Raw genomic sequence first — 25,634 nt, 5'->3', positions numbered from 1 at the left:
CTAAATATTCTCTACTCATCTTACACACTCATCTATGCCTCACTCCTCTTGTTATATGCACTCCAAAATTCACTAACAAATGCTTCTTTATTGCCTGTGCAATCAGTCCTTTCTCTGTTTTGGATCATCTCCTCACAACGATCTTAATGCAGCTCCCCTTTGCTTGGACTGCTACCAAATCTCTGCCCACTCTCCCCTATTTGGACCTCTGCCTTTCCTCTATGCAACTCCACCCTTGTTCATTTCCCACGAACCATGCTTTCCTTCCACTCTCCCCTTCATGTCTCCCACGAAGACTCTTATTTCTCCTCTCTCCTCCCCATCACCTTCGTCGGCCAGCCTTAAACAGCACACACTAAGCTTTGACCGCTTAGGTGGCTGGTGTGGACCCCTCCCAACTTGTTTGGCTCCCAGTTCTAAGTTTCTGTTGGCAGATGTTCTCCGTTCCCATTCAAACAGTCCCGTTAACTTTCGAATTCAAATTCGCTTCCCGCCCAGAACTTCTTTGGAGGCCTATGATCACATAAAAAGGAAAAGTGTACCCATCTATTTGTCAGCGTACTCACGTCCTGTGCCCAAATGGTAGCTTTGGAACAGGGTACGGACATCCATCGAAGCATATTGGAAGGGGAATTATATCAGATATTACAGTTCAAAATGTTCTGGTGGCGGAAGCACAAACAAGCCATCTGAACTGGTTGACCGACTGCGTCAAAAAAATTATATCTCATGAAATGCTACGATTGTTAGCTATGCACAAAATACGATTGGTAGGTGTAAATCCAGATATGGACAATTATTTTTTAGTTTATTTAATGATGTTATTAAAGATAAATGTACTCTAGGCATTCAATTTGAAGATCTCAAATTAAAGATTTTTTATTTTGTTGATTGTAATGACAATTTTTTTTATTATATTTCTATAGGTTGTAATTTTTCCTATGATAGTAAATTAGAGATTTGATCTTCACATAAAAATATTACTAATATGAATATTGATAAAAATATTACTAATATGAATATTGATAAAAAGAGATGTTTTCTTATGAATGAAGGAGCTTCTTATCTTGGTAATTTTGTAGAGTATGGGTTAGAAATACTAGTTATTGATGGTACAAATGATGTTGAGATTGTTCTTTAAATTCATCAATTAAATATGTTGATCCTAATCATGTTGATTGTGAAGAGGTTTTGAACTCAAGACAAAATCATTGTAGAATTTATTTGCAAGGACAGTTCTATTGTAGATTTTTTTTTTATGAAGGAATTAAAATGGATAAAAACTCTAAAATCCTTAACTCTTTTTTAACAACATTTCATGTAGATTTACACGATGCTTGGATTGAAGGATTGAATTTTATTTTTGAATCTAAAATGAAAAAGTTTTTCAACATTTGTAGTGGTAATATATTACAACTTTCTATCCATGAGTTTGATAAAAATGCATGTGATAGTGGATCTATTAATTCTATATGAATCATGACCTAGCTATTGATAAATATATTTTTATGTCAACTAAAATTTCTAGATAAAACAATGGAACATGCCATGATGTGGCAATATATATATGAAGGTAAGTATCAATGTGATGCAACTTAGATTGAAGGGGTGCCTTTGTATTAGCATTTTTGTTTTGGTGGACCTATGTATCATGATAAATATGACTTAGTTGGAATTTATTTCATCTCTACTTTTTTTCAATTTCATTCTTCTAAATCAAAGCTAAAATTTAATTTTAATAGGCTAGACCTAGTGTACACTAAGGTATTCCTTCAACATGGTTCTTATAAAGACTTTGAATTTTATATGGAAGTAATAAATTATGTAAATTCCCATGATGGATCTTGTCTAATGGACTATGAATGCTTTCATTCTTAGATGGTAAAGGAGATCTAATTGATCTTTTTGAAACCTTATTTTGATGTAGTGATCTTATTTTATTGGTATAAAATATATTATGATCAAAGTGTTCTATAGAAATTATCTTTCTTTGTAGTCATAAAGATGAAGCTAACATTTGGTATGTGTCATGGTGTACTAACATTTCTTTTTAGGGTGAACTTAAGCAAGCTTTTATAGATAGATAGGTACCAAAAGAAATAAGAGAAGGAGAAAGAGACTATGAAGGAGAGGAGGATAAGAAGGATAATAATAGTCATAAGAATATGGAGAAGGAGAAGGAAAATGAGGAGGACGAAAAGAATGAGATGATGAGTAGGAAGGAAAGACAAAGGGTAACATTTTATGAATTTGAGCTTCAAGGAAGGAAGATCCAATTCTTTAATTTCATGCATTTATTCAAAAGGAAAATGTTATTATTTCTATAATTCCTACAAGTAGTTATAAATTAATTTGCAAAAAAAATGGCCAACCAACTATAAATAAAAGCAAATAAATCAAGGATAATCAAATAAAGGGTAAGAAAAAAATCCAAAAGTGAAGCTCTCTATGGATAAATATATTTTATATTTAAATTATAATTCTTTAGATATTGATGGATTGGATCTATTTCTCTTAGATATACTTGGTTAGAATCATTAGGACAACAAAAATTAATGTGTAGAAGTTTATGAAGATTTGGTATAGAAGGAAATAAAAACTATATTGTAGGATATTACACCAGTAAACACAAAATAAAGTTCAAGGTAGAGAAATTTTAAGAACATAATGAAGAGTACACCAAAGAATCGTATAAAAATAAAGATTGAAAAAATATTTCCTACATGAGCTAACAAAATAAGTTGCAAAAAATGGCGATGAATTAAATAGGCTTATAGACATATAAAAGGTACAATATATAAACATCCACACAATTTTGAGGTGAAAGAGTCATATAAGAAACCAACATAGAGGCGTGATACTAAATGGAATAATTAAACAAATCACTAGGGATCAACATAGAATCAACATACACCTACAAAAAATATTGACATTGAATAAAAACGTAATGGCTAAATTTAAGGTGATTATCAAAGAATAACTATGGAAATAATAGAATAAAATAGAGGTTAAAATAATGATCAAGCCCTAGATCTTTCTATCGTCAAGCTAAAAATATTACAAAGATCACCTATGGATAGTTTGATAATAGGAAATTTCATCATACTTGTAATGAATTTTAGTGGTCTTACCATTGACTTCCTACCATGTTTGAAAGTTGAAACATGCAAAAGAGAGATGGAATGTAGTGCATCTACAAATATTATATTATAATTTAATAGGTGGATAGAGATGCCAACATTGACACACATCCCTTAAGTTGGCTATATTAGGTCATGTCAAAAACTTGTATAATTTATTAGATTCGGTGATGAGTAGGCCTACATTGGGATTAGTGATTTACTCACCCATTATGTTATTATGAAGTATACATAAAGGAGGTAAATATCATTGTAAGGATAAGTGAAGAGTATGATGTGTACTAATAAATCTTGGAGATATAGTGTAGATTAGATTCTTCTAAAGGGAATTTGGTGGTGTTAACCTACCTTACATGGGCCTATTCTATTTAGGGATATTTTAGATATTAGAATGACAATTCCAAGCAAAAGAATGACAATCAAATTAATGACAATTCCAAGCTTACTTGAATTATCTATATTATGCATACCATTAATAAGAAAAAATAACCATCGTATTGATTGATGGGAATGGACTACATTTAGAGCCATAATCTAGAAATGGGAAGGACCACATGCCATGCATTTAGGGACTTGTCATATCTAAGAGAATCTATGCTTATTGTCTTGGATTGTTGAGCCTTAAAATACTTAGCAATTATATTTTATTTAGATGAAACACTATTGTTATCAATATAATGCACTCCTTTAGAGATTACATTTAGTCTCTTAACATTAAGTTTTGGGAGAGTTTTATCCTTTAGTGTTTGACTAGAATATTAGTAGAGACAAAAATTTATCAAGATGAGTACGAATTTTTAATGTATTTAGAGCATTAAATTGAAAAATAATGAAATAAAATACTATAACTTGATGAAGAATTTAAAATAACTAGTAGTCCAAATTGTTAGAAAATTGAACCACACTAAATACCAACCACAAAATAGACTAATAATTGAATAATAAACTTAACATATAAATTATAAATAATAGATTCAAATCTTAACCAATACATATTAAATTTAATAAATATATATATTTTCTATTATATATCTTAATCTTCTGTTATAAAAAAAAATATAGCCAAAAATTATAAACTAGGCCCATAATATATATAAAGAGAACCTTTCATAAGAAACCAAAATAATTGTATATCTTAAAATCTTTTTTGTTCAAATGCGACTTCCAATTCTTGTCTCTTATTAAAATAATTTTAGTTGAGAATTTTATAATGTCAAAATCTATTGAAATCTACAATTTAATTTTAAATTTTAGATATAATAAAACACTATAAAAGAAGGAGATTCTTCGTTTATTATTGAAAAAGGGTTGATAAAAGAATAATTTTATCCTGTATGATAGAGATACATATATGGAAGTAGTTCCAATTTATCCTCAATATTAAGATATATCAAGATTCATCTTTGAAGAATATGATCAATAAAGAGACCCATATCACTTATTTTTCCTAACCAAACAAAAAGCCCTTACCACTGCTTGTTCTACATTCAATTACTTCTAATGGGGTTAGTTTCGCAATGCAAGCAAAAAAGTAATAGTCCCAAGATCATCACTTAAACTTGAATTCTCTATATAATACAAGTCAATAGGAGGGAGTAATAACCAATATGATGGGATTGGCCTACATTGAATAGCCATGTCATCTGGAGATAGGAATGATCACATCCCATGCATTGGGGACTTATTATAGCTATGCTAATCTATGATTCTTGTCTTGGAATGTTGAACCTTAAAATGTTCAGTAATTTCTTTACGAGACTACATTGATTGTCTTAACATAAAGTTTTGGAAAAGTTGGATCCTTTAGAGTTTGGCTATAATATTAATTAAGATAAAAAGATATTAAGGTGATTAAAAGTTTTTATGTAATTAAAACAGTGTATTAAAAAATAATGAAAAATATATTATAATTTGACAAACAATTTAAAATTAACATTAGATTAAATGATCAAAAAACAAATCACACTAAACAATTAAAAAATCTATTTACAAAACACAATGAATAATAATTTCCAACATACAAATAAAAAATGATAAATTCAAATCTACCTATTAAATTTTATCAATTGTGTAGTTAAATTTTATCAATTGTATACACATTTTCTATTATATGATATGTAATAGAAATAAAAAAGTAGAACAATTATAAGAATTATATATTTTATTCTTTCTTGTTCAAATGCCACATCCAATCCTTATTCTACTTGAAAGATGCTTGTCTACAAATAATTACAGTTGAGAAGGTTATAGTAACAAAATCTATTGAAATATATAATTTATAGATTAGAAAAAAGGAAGGATATATATCATGCAAACTTTGTGGGTGAGCATGCAGCAATTGAATCCAGATTGCATATGAAGCCATCTATTTCGGTAGTTTGTCTTGCTGAGAAATATCCAATCTTTGGTCATCCCCATCAATGGTATGAAACCATTTATTAAAAAAGAGATTGTGAATACCATGATAAAACAAAAATGAACGATATAATGAAACTGCTGCAGCTGGATTTTCACCAAAACTAAGCTTGTCCATTCCATTAATTGTTTGTTTTACCCCTTTTCAACGAATCTGCAAGACAAGTGAGACCATGGATAATTTTGAACTATCAAACAAGGCTTATTTTTCATTAATTTTGAACTATTTAACCTCCCTTTTGAAAGAGATTGCAGAGTATCAAGCAAGGCTTCTTTTTCCACAATTTAAATGAGCAAAAATGAAAAAAATGAAGAAAAAATCACAAACTGTTATAGCTGGAATATCAGCAAAACCAAACTTGTCCCAAGGAGGAACGACATCAACTGGTGTGGTCTATTCTCTATGAAGTTGATTCGGCTTTGCATGTCCATGCCCTGTTCCAAAGATCCCATTTTGGTGCAGGTTGGGAGGACACTGATAAAGGTCGCAAAGTCTAGATTTACACCTTGCAATCGCATTTGGCTGAAGGTTTCTAAATCCTTTACAAACGTATTTTGTGCATAGCTTGCAATCGCAGTATTCCATGAGATCATATTTCTTTAACGCAACCGATCAAACAGTTAAGATGCCTTGTCTATGCTTCCACTACCACAGCATTTTGAACTGTAATATCTGATATAATTCCCCTTCCAATATGCTTCGATGGATGTCCATGCTCCAAAGCTACCATTATGGCACAGGCCGTGAGTACGCTGTAAAATAGACGGGTACCCTGTTCCTTTTTATGTGATCACAGGTCTCCAAAGAAGTTCTGGGCGGGAAGCAAATTTGAATTCGAAAGTTAACGGAACTGTTTGAACGGGAACGGAGAACATCTGCCAACGGAAACTTAGGAACGAGAAGCAAGACAGGTAGGGAGGGACCCACAGCAGCCACCTAAGCGGTCAAAGCTTAGTGTGTACTGTTTAAGCCAGCCCACCTTCGTCCCCCCTCTTTTGTTGTTTTCTTCAAATTAATTTTAACGATGCCTTAACTACACCTACTTTGTTCCTCATTAAATAAAAACCTGCAGTCTTTTACTTATTTTAGAGGATTTTAATCCTCATGATGCCCGGTATGGAATTCAACGCCACTCTAACAAACATCAAATAGCTGTACAAACTCATGCATTAGATGTTGGAATGGTCGTGGAATTTGGCGTTACTGCCAAGTGTCTCGAGCCTTCTCTACAAGTCTATTTTTGTGCATAATTCATTTGGCATTTTGTCAACAATTAAGGCGTTTTGTAATTAATCCACATTTTGCATACACGTATATACCATTCAACACATGCAGGTAGGATTTCTTGCAACGGTTATGGGGATTGGCTTTACACCAACGAATTGCCTTGTGCCACTTCATTGCTGTTTGCCAGATGCTCCTGCATCAAAGAGTTCTAATTTTTATCCAAACATCTTCATATAGTTTATAGACAATTGATCTAAATTGCATTGGGAGATCAAGATCTTTCATTCTACATCATAACTTATAAGCAATGCAAAAAGTCTTCTTGAAATCAACAAACCACCAATAAGTGTCATCTTTCTTATTCCTTATCTTTTTAATGGTACGTCTCAAAGTGATTTTGTGATCAATTGTTCAGTATTTTCATTTAGTACTCCTCCCCTCTCTCTCTTTATCCATTTGCCAATTTTGTGCTCAATCATGCTTCCAAAACAACTTTGCAAACAAAGGATTGATCATAATAGTTTGATGGTTGTAAGGATTGTAAACATCACTACTTTTCAAGAGGGGTATTGCTAAGCTGGTAACCCATTCTCTTTGAAACCCATGTTAAATGATGTTTGAATATTTTCAACTTGTTGGATCATGGAGTAAATTGTGTTAACTTGTCACTATGTTATGGGACATAGTCAATGGAAAGGTTTTCTTATGCCTGGCAAGTGTAAGCAATTGAGTTATTTTTGTTGCTCTTATTTATTGAAAGTTAATTTGGTTGTAGAAATTGATATTTAAGCTAGTTCTATTCAATAAAATTTTATGATAAAGATGGATTGGTAAAGGAAATTGATCTTGATGGCATGTTTTCTTGTCATGTTTGATAGATGATTATGGTAATTGTTGTTTACCTCTTTGTAATGCTTTAATTTGGTGTAATGAAAGGAAGAAAATTCTTGTTTCTCTGCTATGATTGTGGATAATTCCTAGAATATTTTAAGGAATGTATGGTTTTAGATGTATCTTGCCAATGGATAATGGCGTTTGTAAAGGATTTTGCAATAAATATTTCATTTATTTATGGAAAGATTTCTATGTGCAATTTGACCTTTGTTGAATGAGTTTCAGGGCTGATGCATACGACATGTTCTTCATCTAGCCTTACGACTTCCAAGAGTAAGTCGGAACCTAGGGGGGGAGAATGTGCTACCCCTACCCTAATCAATTTTAAATCTTAGTTTAATCTTGGTTAGTTTATCTTAATATAATGTTATAGTCAGATGTTTGATTTAATGCGTAGCTGTTGATGTGGTTTTCACACTAGTTGTATGCAAGTTGTTCAGTGTTCCTTTTTCATGGTATTAATATCGGGCTAACGCTTTCATTAAGTTTATATATGTATGCATGTATGACTCTTGGTTGTAGGAGATTTCAGGTACAACGCCGCATGAGTGCGAGGTTCATCTTCACCTGGATTTACAGGTTTGAGTGTACCTCTTTAATCCTTAGAGTTGGATTAGGTGGTCGTAGGACCCTAGTTGACCATAGTCGTGCTCAAGTGAGCATCGTCAGTCGTCGTCGGTTTTCCCTTTTTGGTTGGGTTTGCGAGTCGTTTGTCTAGTTGACTTTCTTGGTTTGCGTGCTTGGTGTGTATGGTTAAATTGATTAATTAGTCCTTAGTATTTAATTTGATTAAATATGTGTTTGTGCATTAAAGATTAATGGACTAAATTAATCAGGATTTCGTTATGCGATTATCGTTGATATTGGATTGCTCGTTTTAAATTGGGAGTAAGTTCAATTAAATGGTTGATTTTGAATATTAAATGCATTTTGTATATGTTGTTGAAAAAGAAAGATTTAAATTTAATTGCAGTAGAATTAATTTAATCTTTTGGTATTTTTGATATAGAAAGGTTAAATTTCAGTTGAGTGAGAAAATCAATTTTGAATTGAAAGGCAAGTTTAATTTGTTGTTATAGTTAGAAAAGAATTATTTTTTTTTGGAAGATTATTTTAAATAAAAATTTTAATTCCAAAAATGGAATTTTGGTCAACTCTTCCTTATAACCTAGATTCTTGGAAAAATTTAGGGGATGGATGTTTTTGGAAAAAAGGTTTGTTGAAAAATATTTTTTGGATGAAATTTGGGGGTTACAGATGGGCTCTCCTTCAAGCTCTTCCAGGAATGCGTATGAAGGTAGGAATTACCTTAACTGTCCTTCTTGTTGCCATGGAAATGCTCTGTTGGTTGAAAACAAAATGCTGGTTGTTAGGATCCAATCTTTAAATGGTTATTAGATTTGATTTTTGGAATTGTGGGTTTAGATATATGCATATGTCTGGTGTTCTTGCAAGCATAGTTGAATCATTGTGTTAAAATGGTTCTTTTGGCCCAATATGAGTCTTTGTTGAAAATTGGGTTGGGGTTGGGAAACCTTATCATTTTGGAAATTATATTGTAAGTCTCTTTATGAGACTGTGTTTTTTTTTATTATTATGGGGTTTTGCTGTTTTGAAAGGAAGTGTTTAAAACCCATATCTCTAATTATAGAAAAATGGATTTTTGTATGTTAAATCGAAATATAAAATTTCGAAGTATTTCATTTGTTATTTCGTTTTCAAAAAATGAACTGTGTGTTAAAAAAAAAATATAGTAACAAACTTGTGTTTGGGGTTGGAGGGCGGGGAGCGGAGCTCCACCCGCCTCCTCCTCCCCTTCCCCGCGCCTTGTCGCAGTTCGCAGTGGCCGCGGGTTCACTGTGGTGGCCGCAGGGGCCGCGGTGGCCGCAGGGCGCCGCAGAACCTGCGTGCACCACAGTGGCGCCGCCCGTAAGGTTTTCCCTACGGCTGGGGTTTGGTCCGCCCAACCCCCGCGTTGGGAGGTGGGCCCGGCCTTCGCCGCCCCCATTTAGCATTGCCTTTTTTTGTTGTGAGTTTTTAATAAATGTTTTTTTTAATGTATTTTTTTTATTATTAAAAAAAAAACAATACATACAATATTTTAATATTGTTTAATGTTAATTTTTTTAATTGAGTTTTTAATTATGATTAATGTGGCGTAAATTATTAATAATGATTAATTTGATATTAATTAATGGTATGAGGGAATATATGCGTTAATTTAATATTCGATTTCATTTTATGATTAATGTACTGTTTTCTAATTAAATTCCAGAATTGTCAATTTCGCAATTAAATATTAATAGGTTATATTTTGATTAATCTCGGATTAATAAATATATTCCTTAATTAATAATTATTTGAGTGATCTTCTTTTATGCTCAAGGAAACCATTTGTTAATCTGGAAATGTTAGAAATGAATATTTAACCCTTGGTCATGATGAATTTAAACGATGTGCTTTTGAAAATTTAATTAAGTATCATTTGGGAAAGTTGTTTAGTTATTGATATTCTCATTTAGTAAAATGAATGGTTAACTTATATTTTTCCTCTGTTTGAGAAATAGACAATGGTATGATTGCAAATTGTGATTTTGTATTCACCTTGCAATGATGATTTCCTGCTAGTGTATTTTGGAAACATAGATCATGTAGAAACTTGATCGACCTTTATTGGTTTAAGCTATGGGAAAATATTGTCTCTTCCAGTTATTGCCTATGCGAGTTTAATTTCTGTATTCGCTTTTGTTTAAAGTAATGGCAAGTCGTGCTTGTTTGTTAGGACCCTGTCGTATGGAATGATTTGGGGTACCTGTTTCAGTCCTCGGTTCCGAGTTGACTATTGTTTTGTGGTAGTGTCGCATTTGGTCATATCCTTGGTGTGGGTGTTGAATGATGATTCGTGGTGGACCATAGTTGGTCAGGTCTCTGGTTAGAGTACCGTCAGTAGTGTACCTCTTTTGAGTCGTGTTTGACCAGATGGTTGCTCCCTCCTTCTTGATCTCCGTTCGTCTGACCATGTGTATTCCTTGGTCTTTGAGTTCGTTTGAGTATAGTCTAGTGTCGTATGGGAAAGTGGCTTTCGATTGGGGGCCGCGCCCAAAGTGGCTGTTGGGTAACCCATCGAAAGTGAGTCTAATAAGTGATAACCTAACAGTAGATTAGAATGTAATTTCTAAGTAAGATAAATGTGCCTCACACATGGGACGAGTGCTAACATAGACCTGACATGTTGTGAGAAGGCCTGAAATGACAATCCATCATCCTTGTCTTCATGAGAGGATGTGTGGGTCCACATGAGGCTTGGATGGGCCGGAGGCTCGGATTAGGTTGCCAGGGTAACCCAATGTATGGGGCTGGGACCTATGAAGACCTGCCATGGTAACCGTACCAGGTTGTGTGATGACACTTGTCCCTACGTTCGCTAGTGTGTTGTCGTTTTGTCCTGTTAGGAGCACGTTTGTGGGTCGCCCTATTGTTCTTGCCCTTGTGAGTATCGGTTTCATGTTAGACCTTGGGTGGTGATGGCTCAGTCTTGTGGATGCTCTTCTGGACCTTCGTATTAGCTTTGATTATGTTCAGCTGGATCCTGTTCTTTTCAGGGATCGTTTATGTATTAATTGACCGATGTGGTCATTTGTATATTGTTTATATTTCGCCTTGATGGCAGGATTGTAATGGTGTAACCTCTTGTACTCCTAACTTTATTATTTATCAGAGGGGTCTTGCAGTTGAGCAGACCCGGAGATGTAGCCCTTTAGGGGTGAACTCCGAGATCATTATGGTGTTATGTGATGTTATTCTCTTATGTTTCCCTTATTCAACTGTATCATGTATGAATAGCTTATGTTAGAATGTATAAGTAGATAAGATGGAATTAACTTTAAATGCTTATATGCAGTCCTTCTTGAATGCCATTTTGATCGAATGCATAAGTGGTTTAGATGAGATTTATCGTAGATGCATGTATGCAATCGTCTTTTAAATGCAATAAATTGGAATATGAAAGAATGTAACTTAGAGTAATGGAATACATATTCAGTTGTTGTTAAGGAAATTAAGTATGCTTGAAAAGATCTCATAAGTTTATGATGAAATTCTAGTGTGTTAGAATATTAGATGTATGGCTTGTATTTTTATGAAAAGCTTGAATGAAGATTATGAATAGATCTTAATGGATGAATCTTTGCTTGTGATTTATATTTCCATCTTCTGAAAGAAATTATCCTGATTAAGAATTATCTCGTTATTAAGATAATCAGCTTATTGGATTAATTGTGTGAGTTAAGTGAATTGTGAAATTTAAGTAATCTCGTTGGGAAACTCTTTAGGTGTTAGTTGATGTCTTCCGCTATGTAATTCTGAATCTCTGATATCTTGTTGTATCTCATGTGGTGTAACTTTAAAAAAAATAAAATTATTGCACTCTATTCTTGTGTTTTGGCTTATCCCTTCGGGGTTTCCTGGCGGGGCATTACATAGATCTAGATCTACATTTGTTAATTGACCATACCATCAAATATTTTTTTCATAATGATTATTTATTTAAAATTAATTTTTAAATGTGAAATATACTTTATTAAAAAAAAATAAAAAATAAAAAAATAAATAATATTATTAAGACATTGAGGATTTATCTAAAATCTTTCTTTTCATATAATAATTTAAAAATAAAGTAAAATAATATTAAAAAAATATTTGAATACAATCATACGGCCATTAAATTTATTCCTCGGAATAGCGTTGAAGTGGCGCCGAATAGCCGGTGTCTAACGCCACTCTCTGCGACGAATGCATTTGGTCCAATCAAACACATTCTCGTTTTTACTCCAGAAACCGCTCTACAATTTTTTCCAATTTCGGAACCCTTAAATTTCAAATAGCACTCCGAAACTTTATAGTTTTAGCGGATAACTACTTACTGACCGACCACCGATAATTCGTCTGCGATTCATGTATATCCTTGACAACAAACCCCCAGCTTTATCTATAATTATAATTTCATCATCGACATTCCGTTTCAAATTCGAAAGCTGACTTAACAGAGATGACTGGGAACATTTGATAATTCCACGACACGAAAGTTTGAAAATGATGTAATTTTGTGCCTGATATCCAATGCCATCCATCATTCAGACAAACTTCTGCCTCTGTTTAAAATTCAATTCTTGAGTTAGTCGTTCTTTATCAATGAAGAGCTATCAACATTCTCTGTTTCAGACCAATTCACATGGACTTAACCAGGGCATTTCTGGAAAGCAAAGACACGGCGGGAAATTGCCTGGAGCTTTTAAGAAACCCATCAAACTAAATGTGCACGCATGTACATGGGATGCTTTTCCAGAATGTCTTAAGACAGAACATAAGCAGCAAAAGAAGATGAAGAGTAAGGAGTTGGAGTATGTGCCCATTCTAGTCCACAATAAAGGGGTCTCTTTACGGTATGCTTGGGACGGCCAGTACCTTCTCTTGGAGAAACATTTAAAAATACTGGAGGCCAAAAGCTTTAAGCAGTTTCTCAAAGATTGTCTCAGAAGGGTGAGGTTAATAATGTTATCCCTTTTTGTTCCAGAGCAGGTTACATCAAATTACATGGATTTTCTCAAATGGAAGTTTGTTCACCGCATATTCAGCTCAGCCATTCAAGTTCAATCCACTCAGGTTGGCATTTCTGCTTCTTCCTTTTCTCTTTGTTGTTTTCATTAGATGATGGTGAAGTTTAGGCTTGCATTTAGGCCTCCTGTTATTGTATGATTCTTGAAGTATCCTGGAAACACATATCACAATATCGTTTCGGCTTTGAGGCCCCATAAACAATTTTAGTCTCGTGGATGTTAGTAAACTCTTCTGTCTTATTCGTCTCTGGAACAGCTGCTATAACTTCGTATAGATTCAGATTAAATTTTATTCTACAACTTTATCTGTAACCTTTTTTAGGGTATATCCTTGTTAGACTGTTTTTACACAGGAGTTACTTTGAGCATTCATCTCTTGCTATGTTTTCTGGTTTTACGTTGTGTCATCTGTGGATGTTGATTTACAAAGTCTCTTTTTTGACAAAGGCAAATAAGGTTACAATGCAATAAATGGAAATTTGACCCCTGATTCTTACATGGAAGCATATTATATTTTGGACCAATAATATTATCATTTTCAATAAATTTTTTTATCATTAAAGTGCGACTCAATGACCTTAAATATGCTGAGAAGTGCTGTTGTTTTCAGTGAAAGGTCAAGGGGTTGGTGCCCTACTCCATTTTCTTTGTTGTCTGAACTTGTGATGCTTGTTGTCTAAGGGTTATGGAAGAGATGTACGCAATTTTTCTTATCGATGGGGCACATATGGGATTAAGACTAAGTTACAAATTACACTTGAGCATTAGTACAACTCAGTGTCTATACACAATGCTGGGACATGCTTTTTTTATAGCGAAATGGAGAAGAAATGAATACCCTTTTTTCTTTTGCTTTGCTGTATGTGCTTGTGACGCTTAGTGTCTAAAAGTTTTTGCTGAGATGTACACATTCGATTTTGGACTGAGAAAGTTACATGGATTTAGATTAATTTACAAATTGTTCGAGAACAAAGCGTGTTGCTTTATTAAAACCTGAACATATCATTGTTTATAAACTGACCAAGCTAGGATGTGGAGCAACTTGCAGGCAATGCTGCTGGCCATTGGAATAGGAGCAAAACGATCTCTTCCTTCAGCAGCAGCCTTGAATTGGGTGCTCAAAGATGGGCTTGGGCGGCTTAGCAAATTTATCTATTCAGCAAGCCTTGGCTCTGCATTTGATGCTGATCTAAAGGTTTGTCATGATGACTTCAATTAGGCTGCAACGTTGTGACGTCCAAATCCCGGCTTCTTGCTAAAATTGGCTACTTTTGCAGAGAGTGAGGTTTTCAACATCTGTTTTGTTCAGCCTCAGTGTTGGCGTAGAGTTGCTGACTCTAATTTTTCCTCAACACTTTTTACTGCTTGCAACAGTAGCCAATATTGGCAAGTCCATAAGCCTGGCAGCTTGCATTGCCACCAGCGTAAGACTTTTGATCTTTGTTTAGAGTACATCTTGAGATTAACTTTCCTGGATGGGATTACATACTTCTGCTCTATGTGTTCTGGTTGTACCTTTGTTGTAAATGAAAATGCCAATCCAATTTTCTAGTTTAAAAACCTTGCATTAAATATTGACCAAGAATAAGAATGCCTATGCATATGCACATCTAAAAAATGATGAAAGGCCTATAAGATTGTAAAGTCGTGCCATTTCTTGTACAAATTATAGCTTACATGTTCTCTTCTTTTGTTCTTTGTGTTTTCGTTGTCTAAGCTACTCTGAGATTCTTTTCATGATAGTCCTATACAAGAAATGGTTGCTTTTTCACTAAGGAAAAAAGGAGAATAGAAAAGAAAGGCCAGCCTAAAAATCCATTTTCAGCAAACAGTGCATAGCTAATGAGCAAAGTGATAGATCAAATTATTTGTCAAACAATCTGCTCTGCCATTAAGAAGAGAAAGCTCTAATCAGATAGCTTGAGTTCACTAAACAACCATCTGAAGTTTCTGTGACTTTTTACTTCTGTTTTAAAATTTTTCTACATTTCTGAAAACTCGATCATGAATAAACTAAATGCTGGACTGAAACAATAAGATCTGTTTGCCCCTTCAAATGGTGTTTGAAATGTCCAAAATTGATGAAAGACTTATTGAGAACTGTCAACAATCACCATTTGCCTCATTATGTGTTCTAAAGCCTGATATGAAATTGTGAATCTAAAGCCTGTGTGAAGATGGAGCTGCAAAGCTTGTGTTTAGTGTATATATGACAGAAGATGTGAAGAATCGTATTGCAAGTGTTTTCTGCAGCAAATTGTCTCATCCAGCAAAAACTTCAAAATGTGTGATACATCAGACAATCTAACCTACTTTTGTAAACGCATATTTAATATGCTAAGATCTAATATATCATATCATAGATAAGGATGAATGCTCCATAATCAGTATAGATATTCCTTTACTAATTCACCAGCACAAAACTCATTTTTCAAATTATTGTGCTTGATAAACTTGCCATTTTCTCTGTCTGCCTAGAAAACAATCAAGATTGTGCAAGAAATGAGTAGTTTATGTGCTGAAACTGATTAGAGATGGTTTTAACACTTAATGAGCAAAACAAAATCTGAAACATCACAAGAAACTGAAAACAAACATACGACATTATCCTAGAGAACACAATATGGGAATCAATTTGAGAAGAGTAAGGCAAATCGTCATTGGCCATTATCTCTGTTGCAAACACAAGAAACTTAGAAAAAACATGAGGATTACCCTGGAGAACACATTGTGGGAAGAAATTTGAGAAGATTAATGCACTTTTCCTGCTCTGGCCACCCATTCTACTGCAAACAGAAGCTTACCACCTTCTTGAGGCGTTCAAGGACACCAATCACCAAAACCATAGTCTCTGAACACTTCCATTTCTTTGCAATTGCTTATAAAAGAGTTATTCTATTGCACCCAACCAACTCGCTATGTACTCATCCAAGAACTAACCGATTTTTCTCACATAGCTTCAACTAGATTTCAACTGGATTGCCTTATGATGACCTGTGAGGGTGTATTTCTACATTGCAATTAGGTATGCTTGACACCAGAAACTCAATTGCTGAAGAAGCAGAAAAGAAATTGTTTTGAATCTGTTTTTTTGGTCAACATATGATCAGACAAGGTGAAAATGTCTCTTAGGTCTTTGTGGAAATACCATGGTAGCTCCACAACCGCCATTTGCTGCATCTGGCAATTTCACAACTGCTACCATTGCAACTGGCAGTTTTGTAACCACCACCTGATGCAACTGGCAGTTTCACAATTGCTATCTGATGCAAGAGGTTGTTTCGCAATTGTCCCCTGCTGGAATTGACAGTTCTGTTGTTTGCAGAACTGCTCTTGTTTTTCAATTGTTTTTTATTTTCTCCAGTTGCCTACTTCAGATGTGTTTGATTTCGAGGTATCTGGATGATCTCAGAACCATCCACAATCTCTGTAGATTCTTGTTAAACCATCATACTCCATTCTTGGTCATATTTAATTTTCTTTAAATAGTTTTTCCAAGTTGTATTTAATCAATTTGACAAATAATGAGAATAGTTACTTTGTTGATTCTTATTAACTTTCATGATCTTATTTGGATCACACCCTCCTTGTTAGAATACTTCTTGACTTTACTTGGAAATTGTTTGTATAATCCAGTTTTTTAACTTTCTTGCTCTCTTCTTCTTGATGTTTTATCTTTCCTTTGCAAAACAACATCCTTGCTCAATAATTTCTTGAGTATTGGGAGAAAGGTCTTCAAAAGATTCTTCTCTTCACCATCTAATATGGAAGGCTCAAAGAGATGAGAGTTCTCACCATTTACAACTGAATACATCTGCCCATAATGAGGCAAGTGTAATTTGAAAGCATTAGTGTCTACTTGTTAAGGATTTCAAATGGACTATACCCAAGTGATTTCAATATCTCTGCTTTCTATTGGAATCATTCTATGCCCAGCTCCAGCCATATTTTGTCCTCAACTTGAATCATGCGCTCAACCTCTGCTCCATGCCTTGGTTTATACTTAGTGTGAGACTCCTTCAACCACTATTGCAGTTGGAGATGAATTCTCCTCATCTTCTCAATAAAATTAACTATGCAGATTTCCAATCCACTTTTTCCCGATTCCTCTATGGCTGCTAAATCACTACATTAAATGGACTAGGGGGGAAGCAACCAAAACAAGTCACAAAAAGAGATCTATTTGTAGGAGAATGAATTGCCTTATTATAAGAGAGTCGAATATATGCCAATTTTTCATCTGGAGTTTTAGAATGCTTCTTTTTACACCTCCTTAAGGACTACACTAAAGCTATATTGATCATTTTTGTTTGACCATCTATTTACTGATGAAAGGTAGTTGAGCTCTCTAATTTTCTGTCCATATTTTCATGCATCATGGTCTGAAATTCACACATGAAATTAGAATCCTAATCTAAAGTAATAGAGCTAGGGACACACCAAAGTGAATCCACATATTAGCAAAAAGTAAATTGTATCATGTAAGAACCTACCAAGGGTTTTGTTGATGTGTCTTTTATACACGACCAAACACATAATAAAATACCCATAGGTATTTTATCCTCTCTTGAATAAAGCTCCCCGAATGCTAAAGATTTCGTAGAAGGATCAATCGGAGAAACTCCAAGGTTCTGTTATGTAGGTTCTCTACTCGTGGATAAGCACCAGTGGTCGTTGTGTTTGCTGTTTTACAAGGGGCCTTACGTACTTTCTAAGAAAGCTTGTTCTTGTAACTACTTTTCAATGAGGAAAGTGAATTCTCCTAACTTTACTTGATGTCTCAAAAAAGGGCAAAAGATAAGGGGCTTAAGGAGGCGATACTAAACTAATCCTAGGAATGACTAAATGAGGACTGGTCTTTATAAAACTCTACCAATTTCAGTATTGCCAAAAGATTACAACTCTACTGGAATTGGTGCAATCTTCTAAGGGGATTCAATGATTTTCGAATCATCAATGGGATAGATACTATCACTGAGATACATATCAATATCTCCAATAATGATTGAACTCTTAAACAATCTTAATATCTCCAGTTGACCACACAAGGCGTGCTTACAATCAGTAAGGAGCTAGTGGTTTGGACTATGAGTTTTATCAAAGATCAAACACAACATTCGTCCTTCAATCTAATTCTAAAACTTAAGTACTATCTCTACTAAGAGTGATTCAAGAAGATAAACAACCATGAAAATAGCCACAAGGATTGCAATAAAACACCATAACTTCAATATTTCATTGATCTCATAGCAAAATAAAACAACAATTGTTCAACTTTCTTTCTTCACTACTTCTTTCTCTGCTGCTAACAATCTTAATCCCTTTCCCTCTTTTTTCTCTAACTCTTAACTTTCTAAAATGAATTGAGTGAGGTCTTATATAGCACTCTCAAATACAATGAACGGCCTGGATCTAAAGAAGATCAAAGGCTGAGATTTTGACACCTAAACCCTAATTAGGGTTTGTTACAAAAAGGACCCCATTTAGATAAACATTATCAATCCATAGCCAATAGAAATTGGCACAAATAATGAGGAAACATAGCCCATTGGGAATAGAGTTGCCACATCATCTTATAACAACTTCTCATCTAGAATTTTGTTCCCTTTTCTATGTTCTTTTCTGGCATATTCAATGAATCTGGACCTAATCTCCTCAATCTCAGCAATGGGAATCTCATGCAGGTTCTTCATCCGTTCTTCCAAGTGAAGGACTTGATCAAAAACTGCGAGAAGGGTCATCTCCCATCCAGGCTCTAGCTCTTTTGTTTTCTCGATCAGGAACATAGTAGCATACATCTGATCTCGTTGTTTTTTTGTGACCACGTTCTCCTCTTTGCAAAAAATAATCTTGATCCTGTCTTCCAATTCTTGGACATCTACATTTGTTTCGATCTCTATCCTTCTGTCAAGGATTGTACATAATACATCAAACACCTTATCCTGAATAGGATGGATTGTGCCCTCAACTCGGCTGCATCTATTATTGATGTCTTCGAAAAGAACTTCCTTCATTTGGAGCAAAGTTGACCATTGCAGAAGGTTATGGGTTCCTCCCTCCATTATCTTCTCTTGTGTTAAAACCGACTTTGGCGTCCTTCTTTCACTTGTAAGATCGGGATGACAATGTCTCTAGTGTGAGTAAATGCATCCATAGTTATCAATAGATTATGAATGATTTCAAGGACTTGGATAGCCTGTGGACTGTCTTCATTAAGATTCATCAATCCATGAACTCATGAGTTGGGCTAAGTTCTTCATCTTTTCTGCCTCATTTATTGATTCAGGAGGAAGTGCATGCAAAGGTGATACTGCTGGATCTTGTCGCCTTAATGGTTGATTAAGGTGGCTAAAATAATTCCTCCAAGCGCTAACCTCCCTTTCTAGCCTCTTATTCTTTTCCATTTCTTCCTTGAGTTTATCATTAAGTGCTCTCACTGAATTAGTTGCCTCTTCCATAGCCTGCTCGGAGGTAAGTGGACCAAGATCAAATGTTTCTATATCATATTCCTCTGCCATAATCTCATCCTCATACTTGTCCACTACGGGTGTGGCTACCTGTATCTTCCTGGATCCTGCATCATCTCTAATTACCTTTGACATCTTTGTAGCCTTCTTCTTTTCAATTTCTTCTTGGGAATTCCCTATGAGACTTTCCAAATCAAATACTTGTTCTTCCTCTTCAACTACAACTACCCTCGTCAGTCTTTCTTTTAGCCAATCTGGAATGGAAGACTTTCTTTCCCTTACCTGTATTTCCTTAGGCAGAGGTTTATGGTCTCTGAAAGGAGATGTTGCTTCATCATCATTCTTTTCTTCTTGTTGTTCATTAGCACCAACCTGGAGAGGGAGAGATTGACTTGATGAGTGCTGAGGTGTTCGTCCTTTGCCTTGTTTATCATTCTGCACCATGGATTCCATAGACTCATCAACTTCATACACTATCTCTCTTTGATCCTCTCCTTGACTTACCTCCTTTTCATGTCTAGAAGAAGTAGTCGGTGGACGATCAGGATTCACCTTTTGTTTCTTCTTGGAGGGTTCTCTCTTCTCCGGTCCTTCTTTTCTCTTCGACCCTTTGGAATGAGAAGTATTCTCACTCACACTTGCTTCTCCTTCTTCTGTTCTTGTTTCTAGGGTGAATGTCATGGCTATATTCTGCTCCTTCAATTTTTGATGCTGTACGTCCACCGATCTGCGAGTGCAATTTAAAACAGGGTTCATCAATGCTCTCAGGTCTGCAACTTCTTGCTCATTCCAATCTATCTTCACTTTTTTATCTTCCTTCTCATAGAATGATTGGAGATATCTACCACTGTCCTGGGCTTGATCGGCTACTCTATAAACTTTACATTTCCTGATAAGATCCAAGGGTAATCTAGAATGCATCTTTCTTTTCACCTCCACATCATCTTGAACATTCATCCAGAAGTCCTTTACTTGAAACTCATGTCTATACTTCTTCCCAACTGTCTCTTCCATATGACCATGAGGATCGAAATTCTCTCTTGAGGCAAAGGATGTGAATGAATACAGAGATAATTCCTTTTCTGCATCTTCAGCGGCTTGAGAATTAGGACACACTTCAATTGAATTTCCCAATAAAATAGGTACGGGGATACCATTTCTATGCTTATGTCTTGATGCTTTAGCATAAGCTGCCAACTGTCTAGTCACTTCAAGTAATATTATTCTGTCTGTAGGATACCTTGGCAACATATAGGGAGGTGAAGGGCATCCATGGACCCTGATGTAGGTGAATTTTGGAAATTGAATGAACCATGCACCATGTTTCTTCACGAGCTCCTGTGCCTCCTGAGACAGTCGATGGTGAGTCCCTCCTTGCAATGTCCTAGTGATATACATTGTGAAGGTGTCATTGACTAGCTTGTAGTCATTCTTAGGCGGATGATGCAGTTGAACATAAAAATCACATGCTCTTATTTCTGTCCCTCTCCCAACAACTACTCTATGTGGTAGCCCTACATACTCAAAACTTCTGACTAAAGAATATATAGCATACGAACTCATGTGGAATGACTTAGTAGGGACTAGCCTCCTCAATTGCACGTCTAGGTTGTTGCTAATGATTCTAGCCCAATCGAGCATTCCTTTTCCTTGGACGATCACTTGAATAAAGAAGAACATCCACTTGTCGAAGAAGAAGGCCTGAGAGGCACCTATAACCCGATTGAGCATGGTTATCAAGTCCCTGAATTCCTCTTGGAAATCAATTCTATGTGGCATATTAGGTATCTTGTTCAAGCGAGGCCTACTCTTGAGTAACCAATTCTTATTGATGAAGTTCAGACAGGTATCAGGATCATCTTCGTAGATAGACCTAGCTCCTTCCAAGTTCTTATAGATCATATCTCTCGGCTTCGGGAGATGAAAGGCTTCACTTATAGCTTCTTTTGAAAGATAGGTTAGGACAGTTCCATCCTCGGCTATGATTGTCCTTGAATGCGAATCATAGTGTCGGGCACATTCAATCATCAGCTCGTGACATTTGACTACGGGAGGGGAAGCCTGCGGCCTTGATGATGCCACTCTCAATTATCTTCTTGGCTACGGGTGATGGCTTGCCTATGTAGGGGGCTTCTCGAAACTTCTTCACATTGAAGTTCCCTAAGTTGGTGTCTCTGATATTGCTCCATTTGGACACGATCCTGGTCTCCAAATCATCGTTCTTTTGATCTTCTTTGATGAGAGCCTGCCGGGTAGCGGATCCACTCGCCTTGGTGGTCGCCATTTGCTACCTATAAAAAGAGGCTTAAGTTAGGTTTAAGTGTAGAATCTTAGCTAGGTGATTTGAGATTCCTTAAAAGACAAAACTTTAAAATTAAGAATTTTCAAACTAAGCATCACCTAGAAATTAAACTAGATATAGAAGACCTAACCTTAAGAAAATTTAAAATGGAAACTTGGATCAGATCTTCAATACCTTGCCTAAAAAACCAGATTAAACACCTTACCTTTGATTTTCACTTATTAATTTGAAAAGATGGATAAAAAAAATGAAGATTTCTGCTGGATGAAAGGTCTTTGATCTGCACTTCAGGTTCGTCCTTGATGATTTAGCCTTTAATCAGCCTTCATGGATCAGAAATTCGCCTTCCTTCTTGCAATCTGCTATGCTATTTCTGCTCCTAAAATTCGCTTTAGGAAAGACACAAATGAATGAATGATTAAAACTCCACAAACCTCCTCCTCTTTATATGGCGACTTCCTAATTTCTTCAAGAGGCCAACCTCTTGGTTTATTAAAAAAATAAAAAATCTCATCCTTGAGGTGGCCAACCTAGCAAATAAGGTTTTTAAAAAAAATAACAATAATTGGGCGGCCAAGGGTGAAATTTTAAATTTTAAGGCTTAAAAATCAATTTTAACACATTTTACAAGTTTTAATTAAGGGAGATTTGCATTGTTTACCCAAATGATGCTTGATTAGCAACTCATAAAAATTGTATCTAGAATGTGGCTTTATTTGTGAATTTCTTGAGAGGGTATAGGCAAGCCTAGGAGATATTGATGCTTTTTAACGTTTGCCATTTTCTCCATTTTTCATTATTATTCCACCATCTTGATCCTTCTTATAATGTTTTTGCCATCATGAGTTTTGCCTTTGATTATGGTGAAAAAAGAGGATCTCTAAGGACTTCGCCCTGGACCCTTTGGAAGGGTCAGTAGCGATTTCCATGATTAGGTCTCAATTGTCTCACTCCTTCACTCCGAATTGCTCTTCAAGGTAAGCATATGCTAGTCTTAGCTCTTCCAAAGCCTAGGGATTCTTTTTTTATCATCCATCATGAGTTTATTAGGTGATTTTTGAGAATTTCGCTTTGGACCCTTTGGAAGGGTCAGGAGCGAAAATTCAAGTTTTAGATTTTGATTCTTCATCTTCCTCACTTCAATTCATCTTGCAAGGTGAAAATACATCACTCCTTGTCTAATCATGTCATAGGGATCAAAGTTTTGGCTTCACTCAAGGAGAAAATAGTTGATTTGAAGAATTTCGCTCTGGACCCTTTGGAAGGGTTAGGAGCGAAATTCATTCCTTGCTTGTCTTCTCTTACTTAGCTCTATCCTTCTCACTTTGTTCTTCCCTGACTTTCTCATTTGAATCCATCTCTCAACCTGACAACATCTGCTTGATCCCCAAAAGGCCTGAAAGGGGAAATTCGCTAGAAATCATGGCTAGGGATAGGACCTATTTAGGATTTCTCTCTGGACCCTTTGGAATGGTCAAGAGCGAAATCCTTGTTTTAGCTCAAAATCTTCATTTCTAGTGGCCAAAATCCATTCAAGGGCAATCCTAGGGGCATCTCCCAACTTCTCTCACCTTGGTCTAGGCTTGTCTTGACACAAATTTTGGAAGATAGAACAGGTTTTAGGATTTTCGCAGCAAAATCCTTGCTCTTGAGTTCATTTCTTCATTCTTCCACTTCAACTCACTTCAAAGGTCAAGGAAATGTTACTCCATTCTTCTCTAAGCCATAAAAACCAAAAGTTTGATTTGTTTTGAAGGGGAAATAGGTGATCTTGGGAATTTCACTCTGGACCCTTTGGAAGGGTTAGGAGTGAAATCCTAGTATTTGCTTAATTCCTTCATATTTGTTGATTATTAGCAACCCAAAGTTATGCCCAAGGACATCTCCAATCCTAATTCACCTTGACCCACACTAGACTTGGCACAAAATTGAGAGAAAAGAGTGGTTTTGTGAAATTTCGTTCTGGACCCTTTGGAAGGGTCAGGAGCAAAATTCCAACTCTAGGCTTGACTCTTCATCTTTTCAACTCCAATCTTCTCTGGAAGGCAAAAATACATCACTCTTTACCCAAGGAACAAGGTTTGTAGCCTATTTCAGGGAGCAAATGAGGTTTATAAAGAATTTCGCTCTGGACCATTTGGAAGGGTCAGGAGCGAAATTCATCCTTTAGGCAAAATCCTCATCTTTCAATGCTTTCAACCACTTCTCAAGGCAAGAACATATCAATCCACCTTCCAACATGCCTTAGAAACCAACACTTGGCCAAAACAAGGAAGAAAATGAGAGTTATGGGGATTTTCGCTCTGGACCCTTTGGAAGGGTCAGGAGCGAAATCCTCATTCTTGGCTTGATTTTCTACTTCATTCCTCCAATTCTTCCTCAAATGTAATCAATTCAACTTCCTTCCATCCTAATCAAGGCAATCCACCATCAAACTAGCTCCAGACAAGGCCAACCTAGGGCTTAAGGCAAAAAAGAAGGTCAAATGGAGGATTTCGCTCTGGACCCTTTGGAAGGGTCAGGAGCGAAATTCTCCTTCCAGGTTGATTTCCATCATTTTATTGCCTCAAACCTTCTCTCCAAGGCAAATATGCATCCAATTCCTCCAAACCATTCTCCAAACTTGGTCAAGTTAAAGAGAAAAATGGAGGAAAAATGAATTTCACTCTGGACCCTTTGGAAGGGTCAGGAGCGAAATTCTTGTCTTGGTCATAAATCCTCTATTCTTTTACATTCCATTACTACAAAAGGCAAAGACACATCATTCTCCTTCCAACTACGCCCAAGGAACAAGGTTTTTAGTGCAACCAAAAGGGAAAAAGGTCTCTTCTAAGAATTTTGCTCTGAACCCTTTGGAAGGGTCAGGTGCAAAATTCTAGTTTTGCTTGATTTCCTACCTCTTTCACCCAATCCATCTTCAAAATTTGGTCTCCTCTTGCCTCATCCAAGTCTATTTGCCATCTACTTAACTCCAAAATCTTCATTTTCAATGCCTTAGGCCAAAATTGAGGGTCAAATGAGGATTTCGCTCTGGACCCTTTGGAAGGGTGAGGAGCGAAATCCTAGTTTAAGGCTAGTCTTTCACCCCTTATCTCCTTTCTACGTCTTGGACACACTTCGTTAGGCTTCCTTCCATCATGATCATGCAAATTTGCTCTTCAAGTCGACATATAACTCAAGGTTTTTGAAAAATAGGGTTTTACATGAATTTCGCTTTGGACCCTTTGGAAGGGTCAGGAGCGAAATTCACCCTTAGGCCATGATCCTGACTTCATTTTTCTCATTTCCTCATTCAAACAAGTGCTTTTACCTTCCTTCAAGCCTAGGAATGGGCTAGCTCAGAGTTTGGATCAGGGTGGAGTGCCTTGTGGAGGAATTTGCTCTGGACCCTTTGGAAGGGTTAGGAGCGAAATCCCAGCCTTGGCATGATTTCCTCCAAGATTGACTTGACTTGACCTCAAGAGTCATCCCTTGATGCATAACTTATCCATTTCCTTGCCAATTCGCTCAACAATTCTTAAAATCTCCTCCTGAATTCTTACTTTGCCACTGGCTCTGTTTAATCAACTCCGA

General features: G+C 35.7%; 1 protein-coding gene across 6 annotated transcripts in view; it reads left to right on the top strand.

The window, feature by feature from the left end:
- Window positions 1–12,459: 12,459 nt before the first annotated feature.
- The window catches only part of LOC131075655 (protein root UVB sensitive 4), a 133,435-nt gene continuing 120,260 nt past the window's right edge, over window positions 12,460–25,634 (top strand). For 3 of the 6 annotated variants that reach the window (XM_058012492.2, XM_058012491.2, XM_058012490.2), the window contains exons 1-3: window positions 12,461–13,338; window positions 14,341–14,487; window positions 14,570–14,716. In XM_058012492.2, coding sequence (XP_057868475.2) covers window positions 12,868–13,338; window positions 14,341–14,487; window positions 14,570–14,716 — 765 coding nt within the window. In that variant the 5' untranslated portion in view covers window positions 12,461–12,867. Of the gene's footprint in view, window positions 13,339–14,340; window positions 14,488–14,569; window positions 14,717–25,634 lie in introns of all 6 variants that reach the window. The other 3 variants (XM_058012495.2, XM_058012496.2, XM_058012494.2) reach the window with 3 other exon arrangements.

The sequence above is a fragment of the Cryptomeria japonica genome, chromosome 6, assembly GCF_030272615.1.
Source record: "Cryptomeria japonica chromosome 6, Sugi_1.0, whole genome shotgun sequence".
In the NCBI taxonomy this organism is placed as follows: domain Eukaryota; kingdom Viridiplantae; phylum Streptophyta; class Pinopsida; order Cupressales; family Cupressaceae; genus Cryptomeria; species Cryptomeria japonica.
This window is presented reverse-complemented; position numbering and strand designations above follow the sequence as displayed.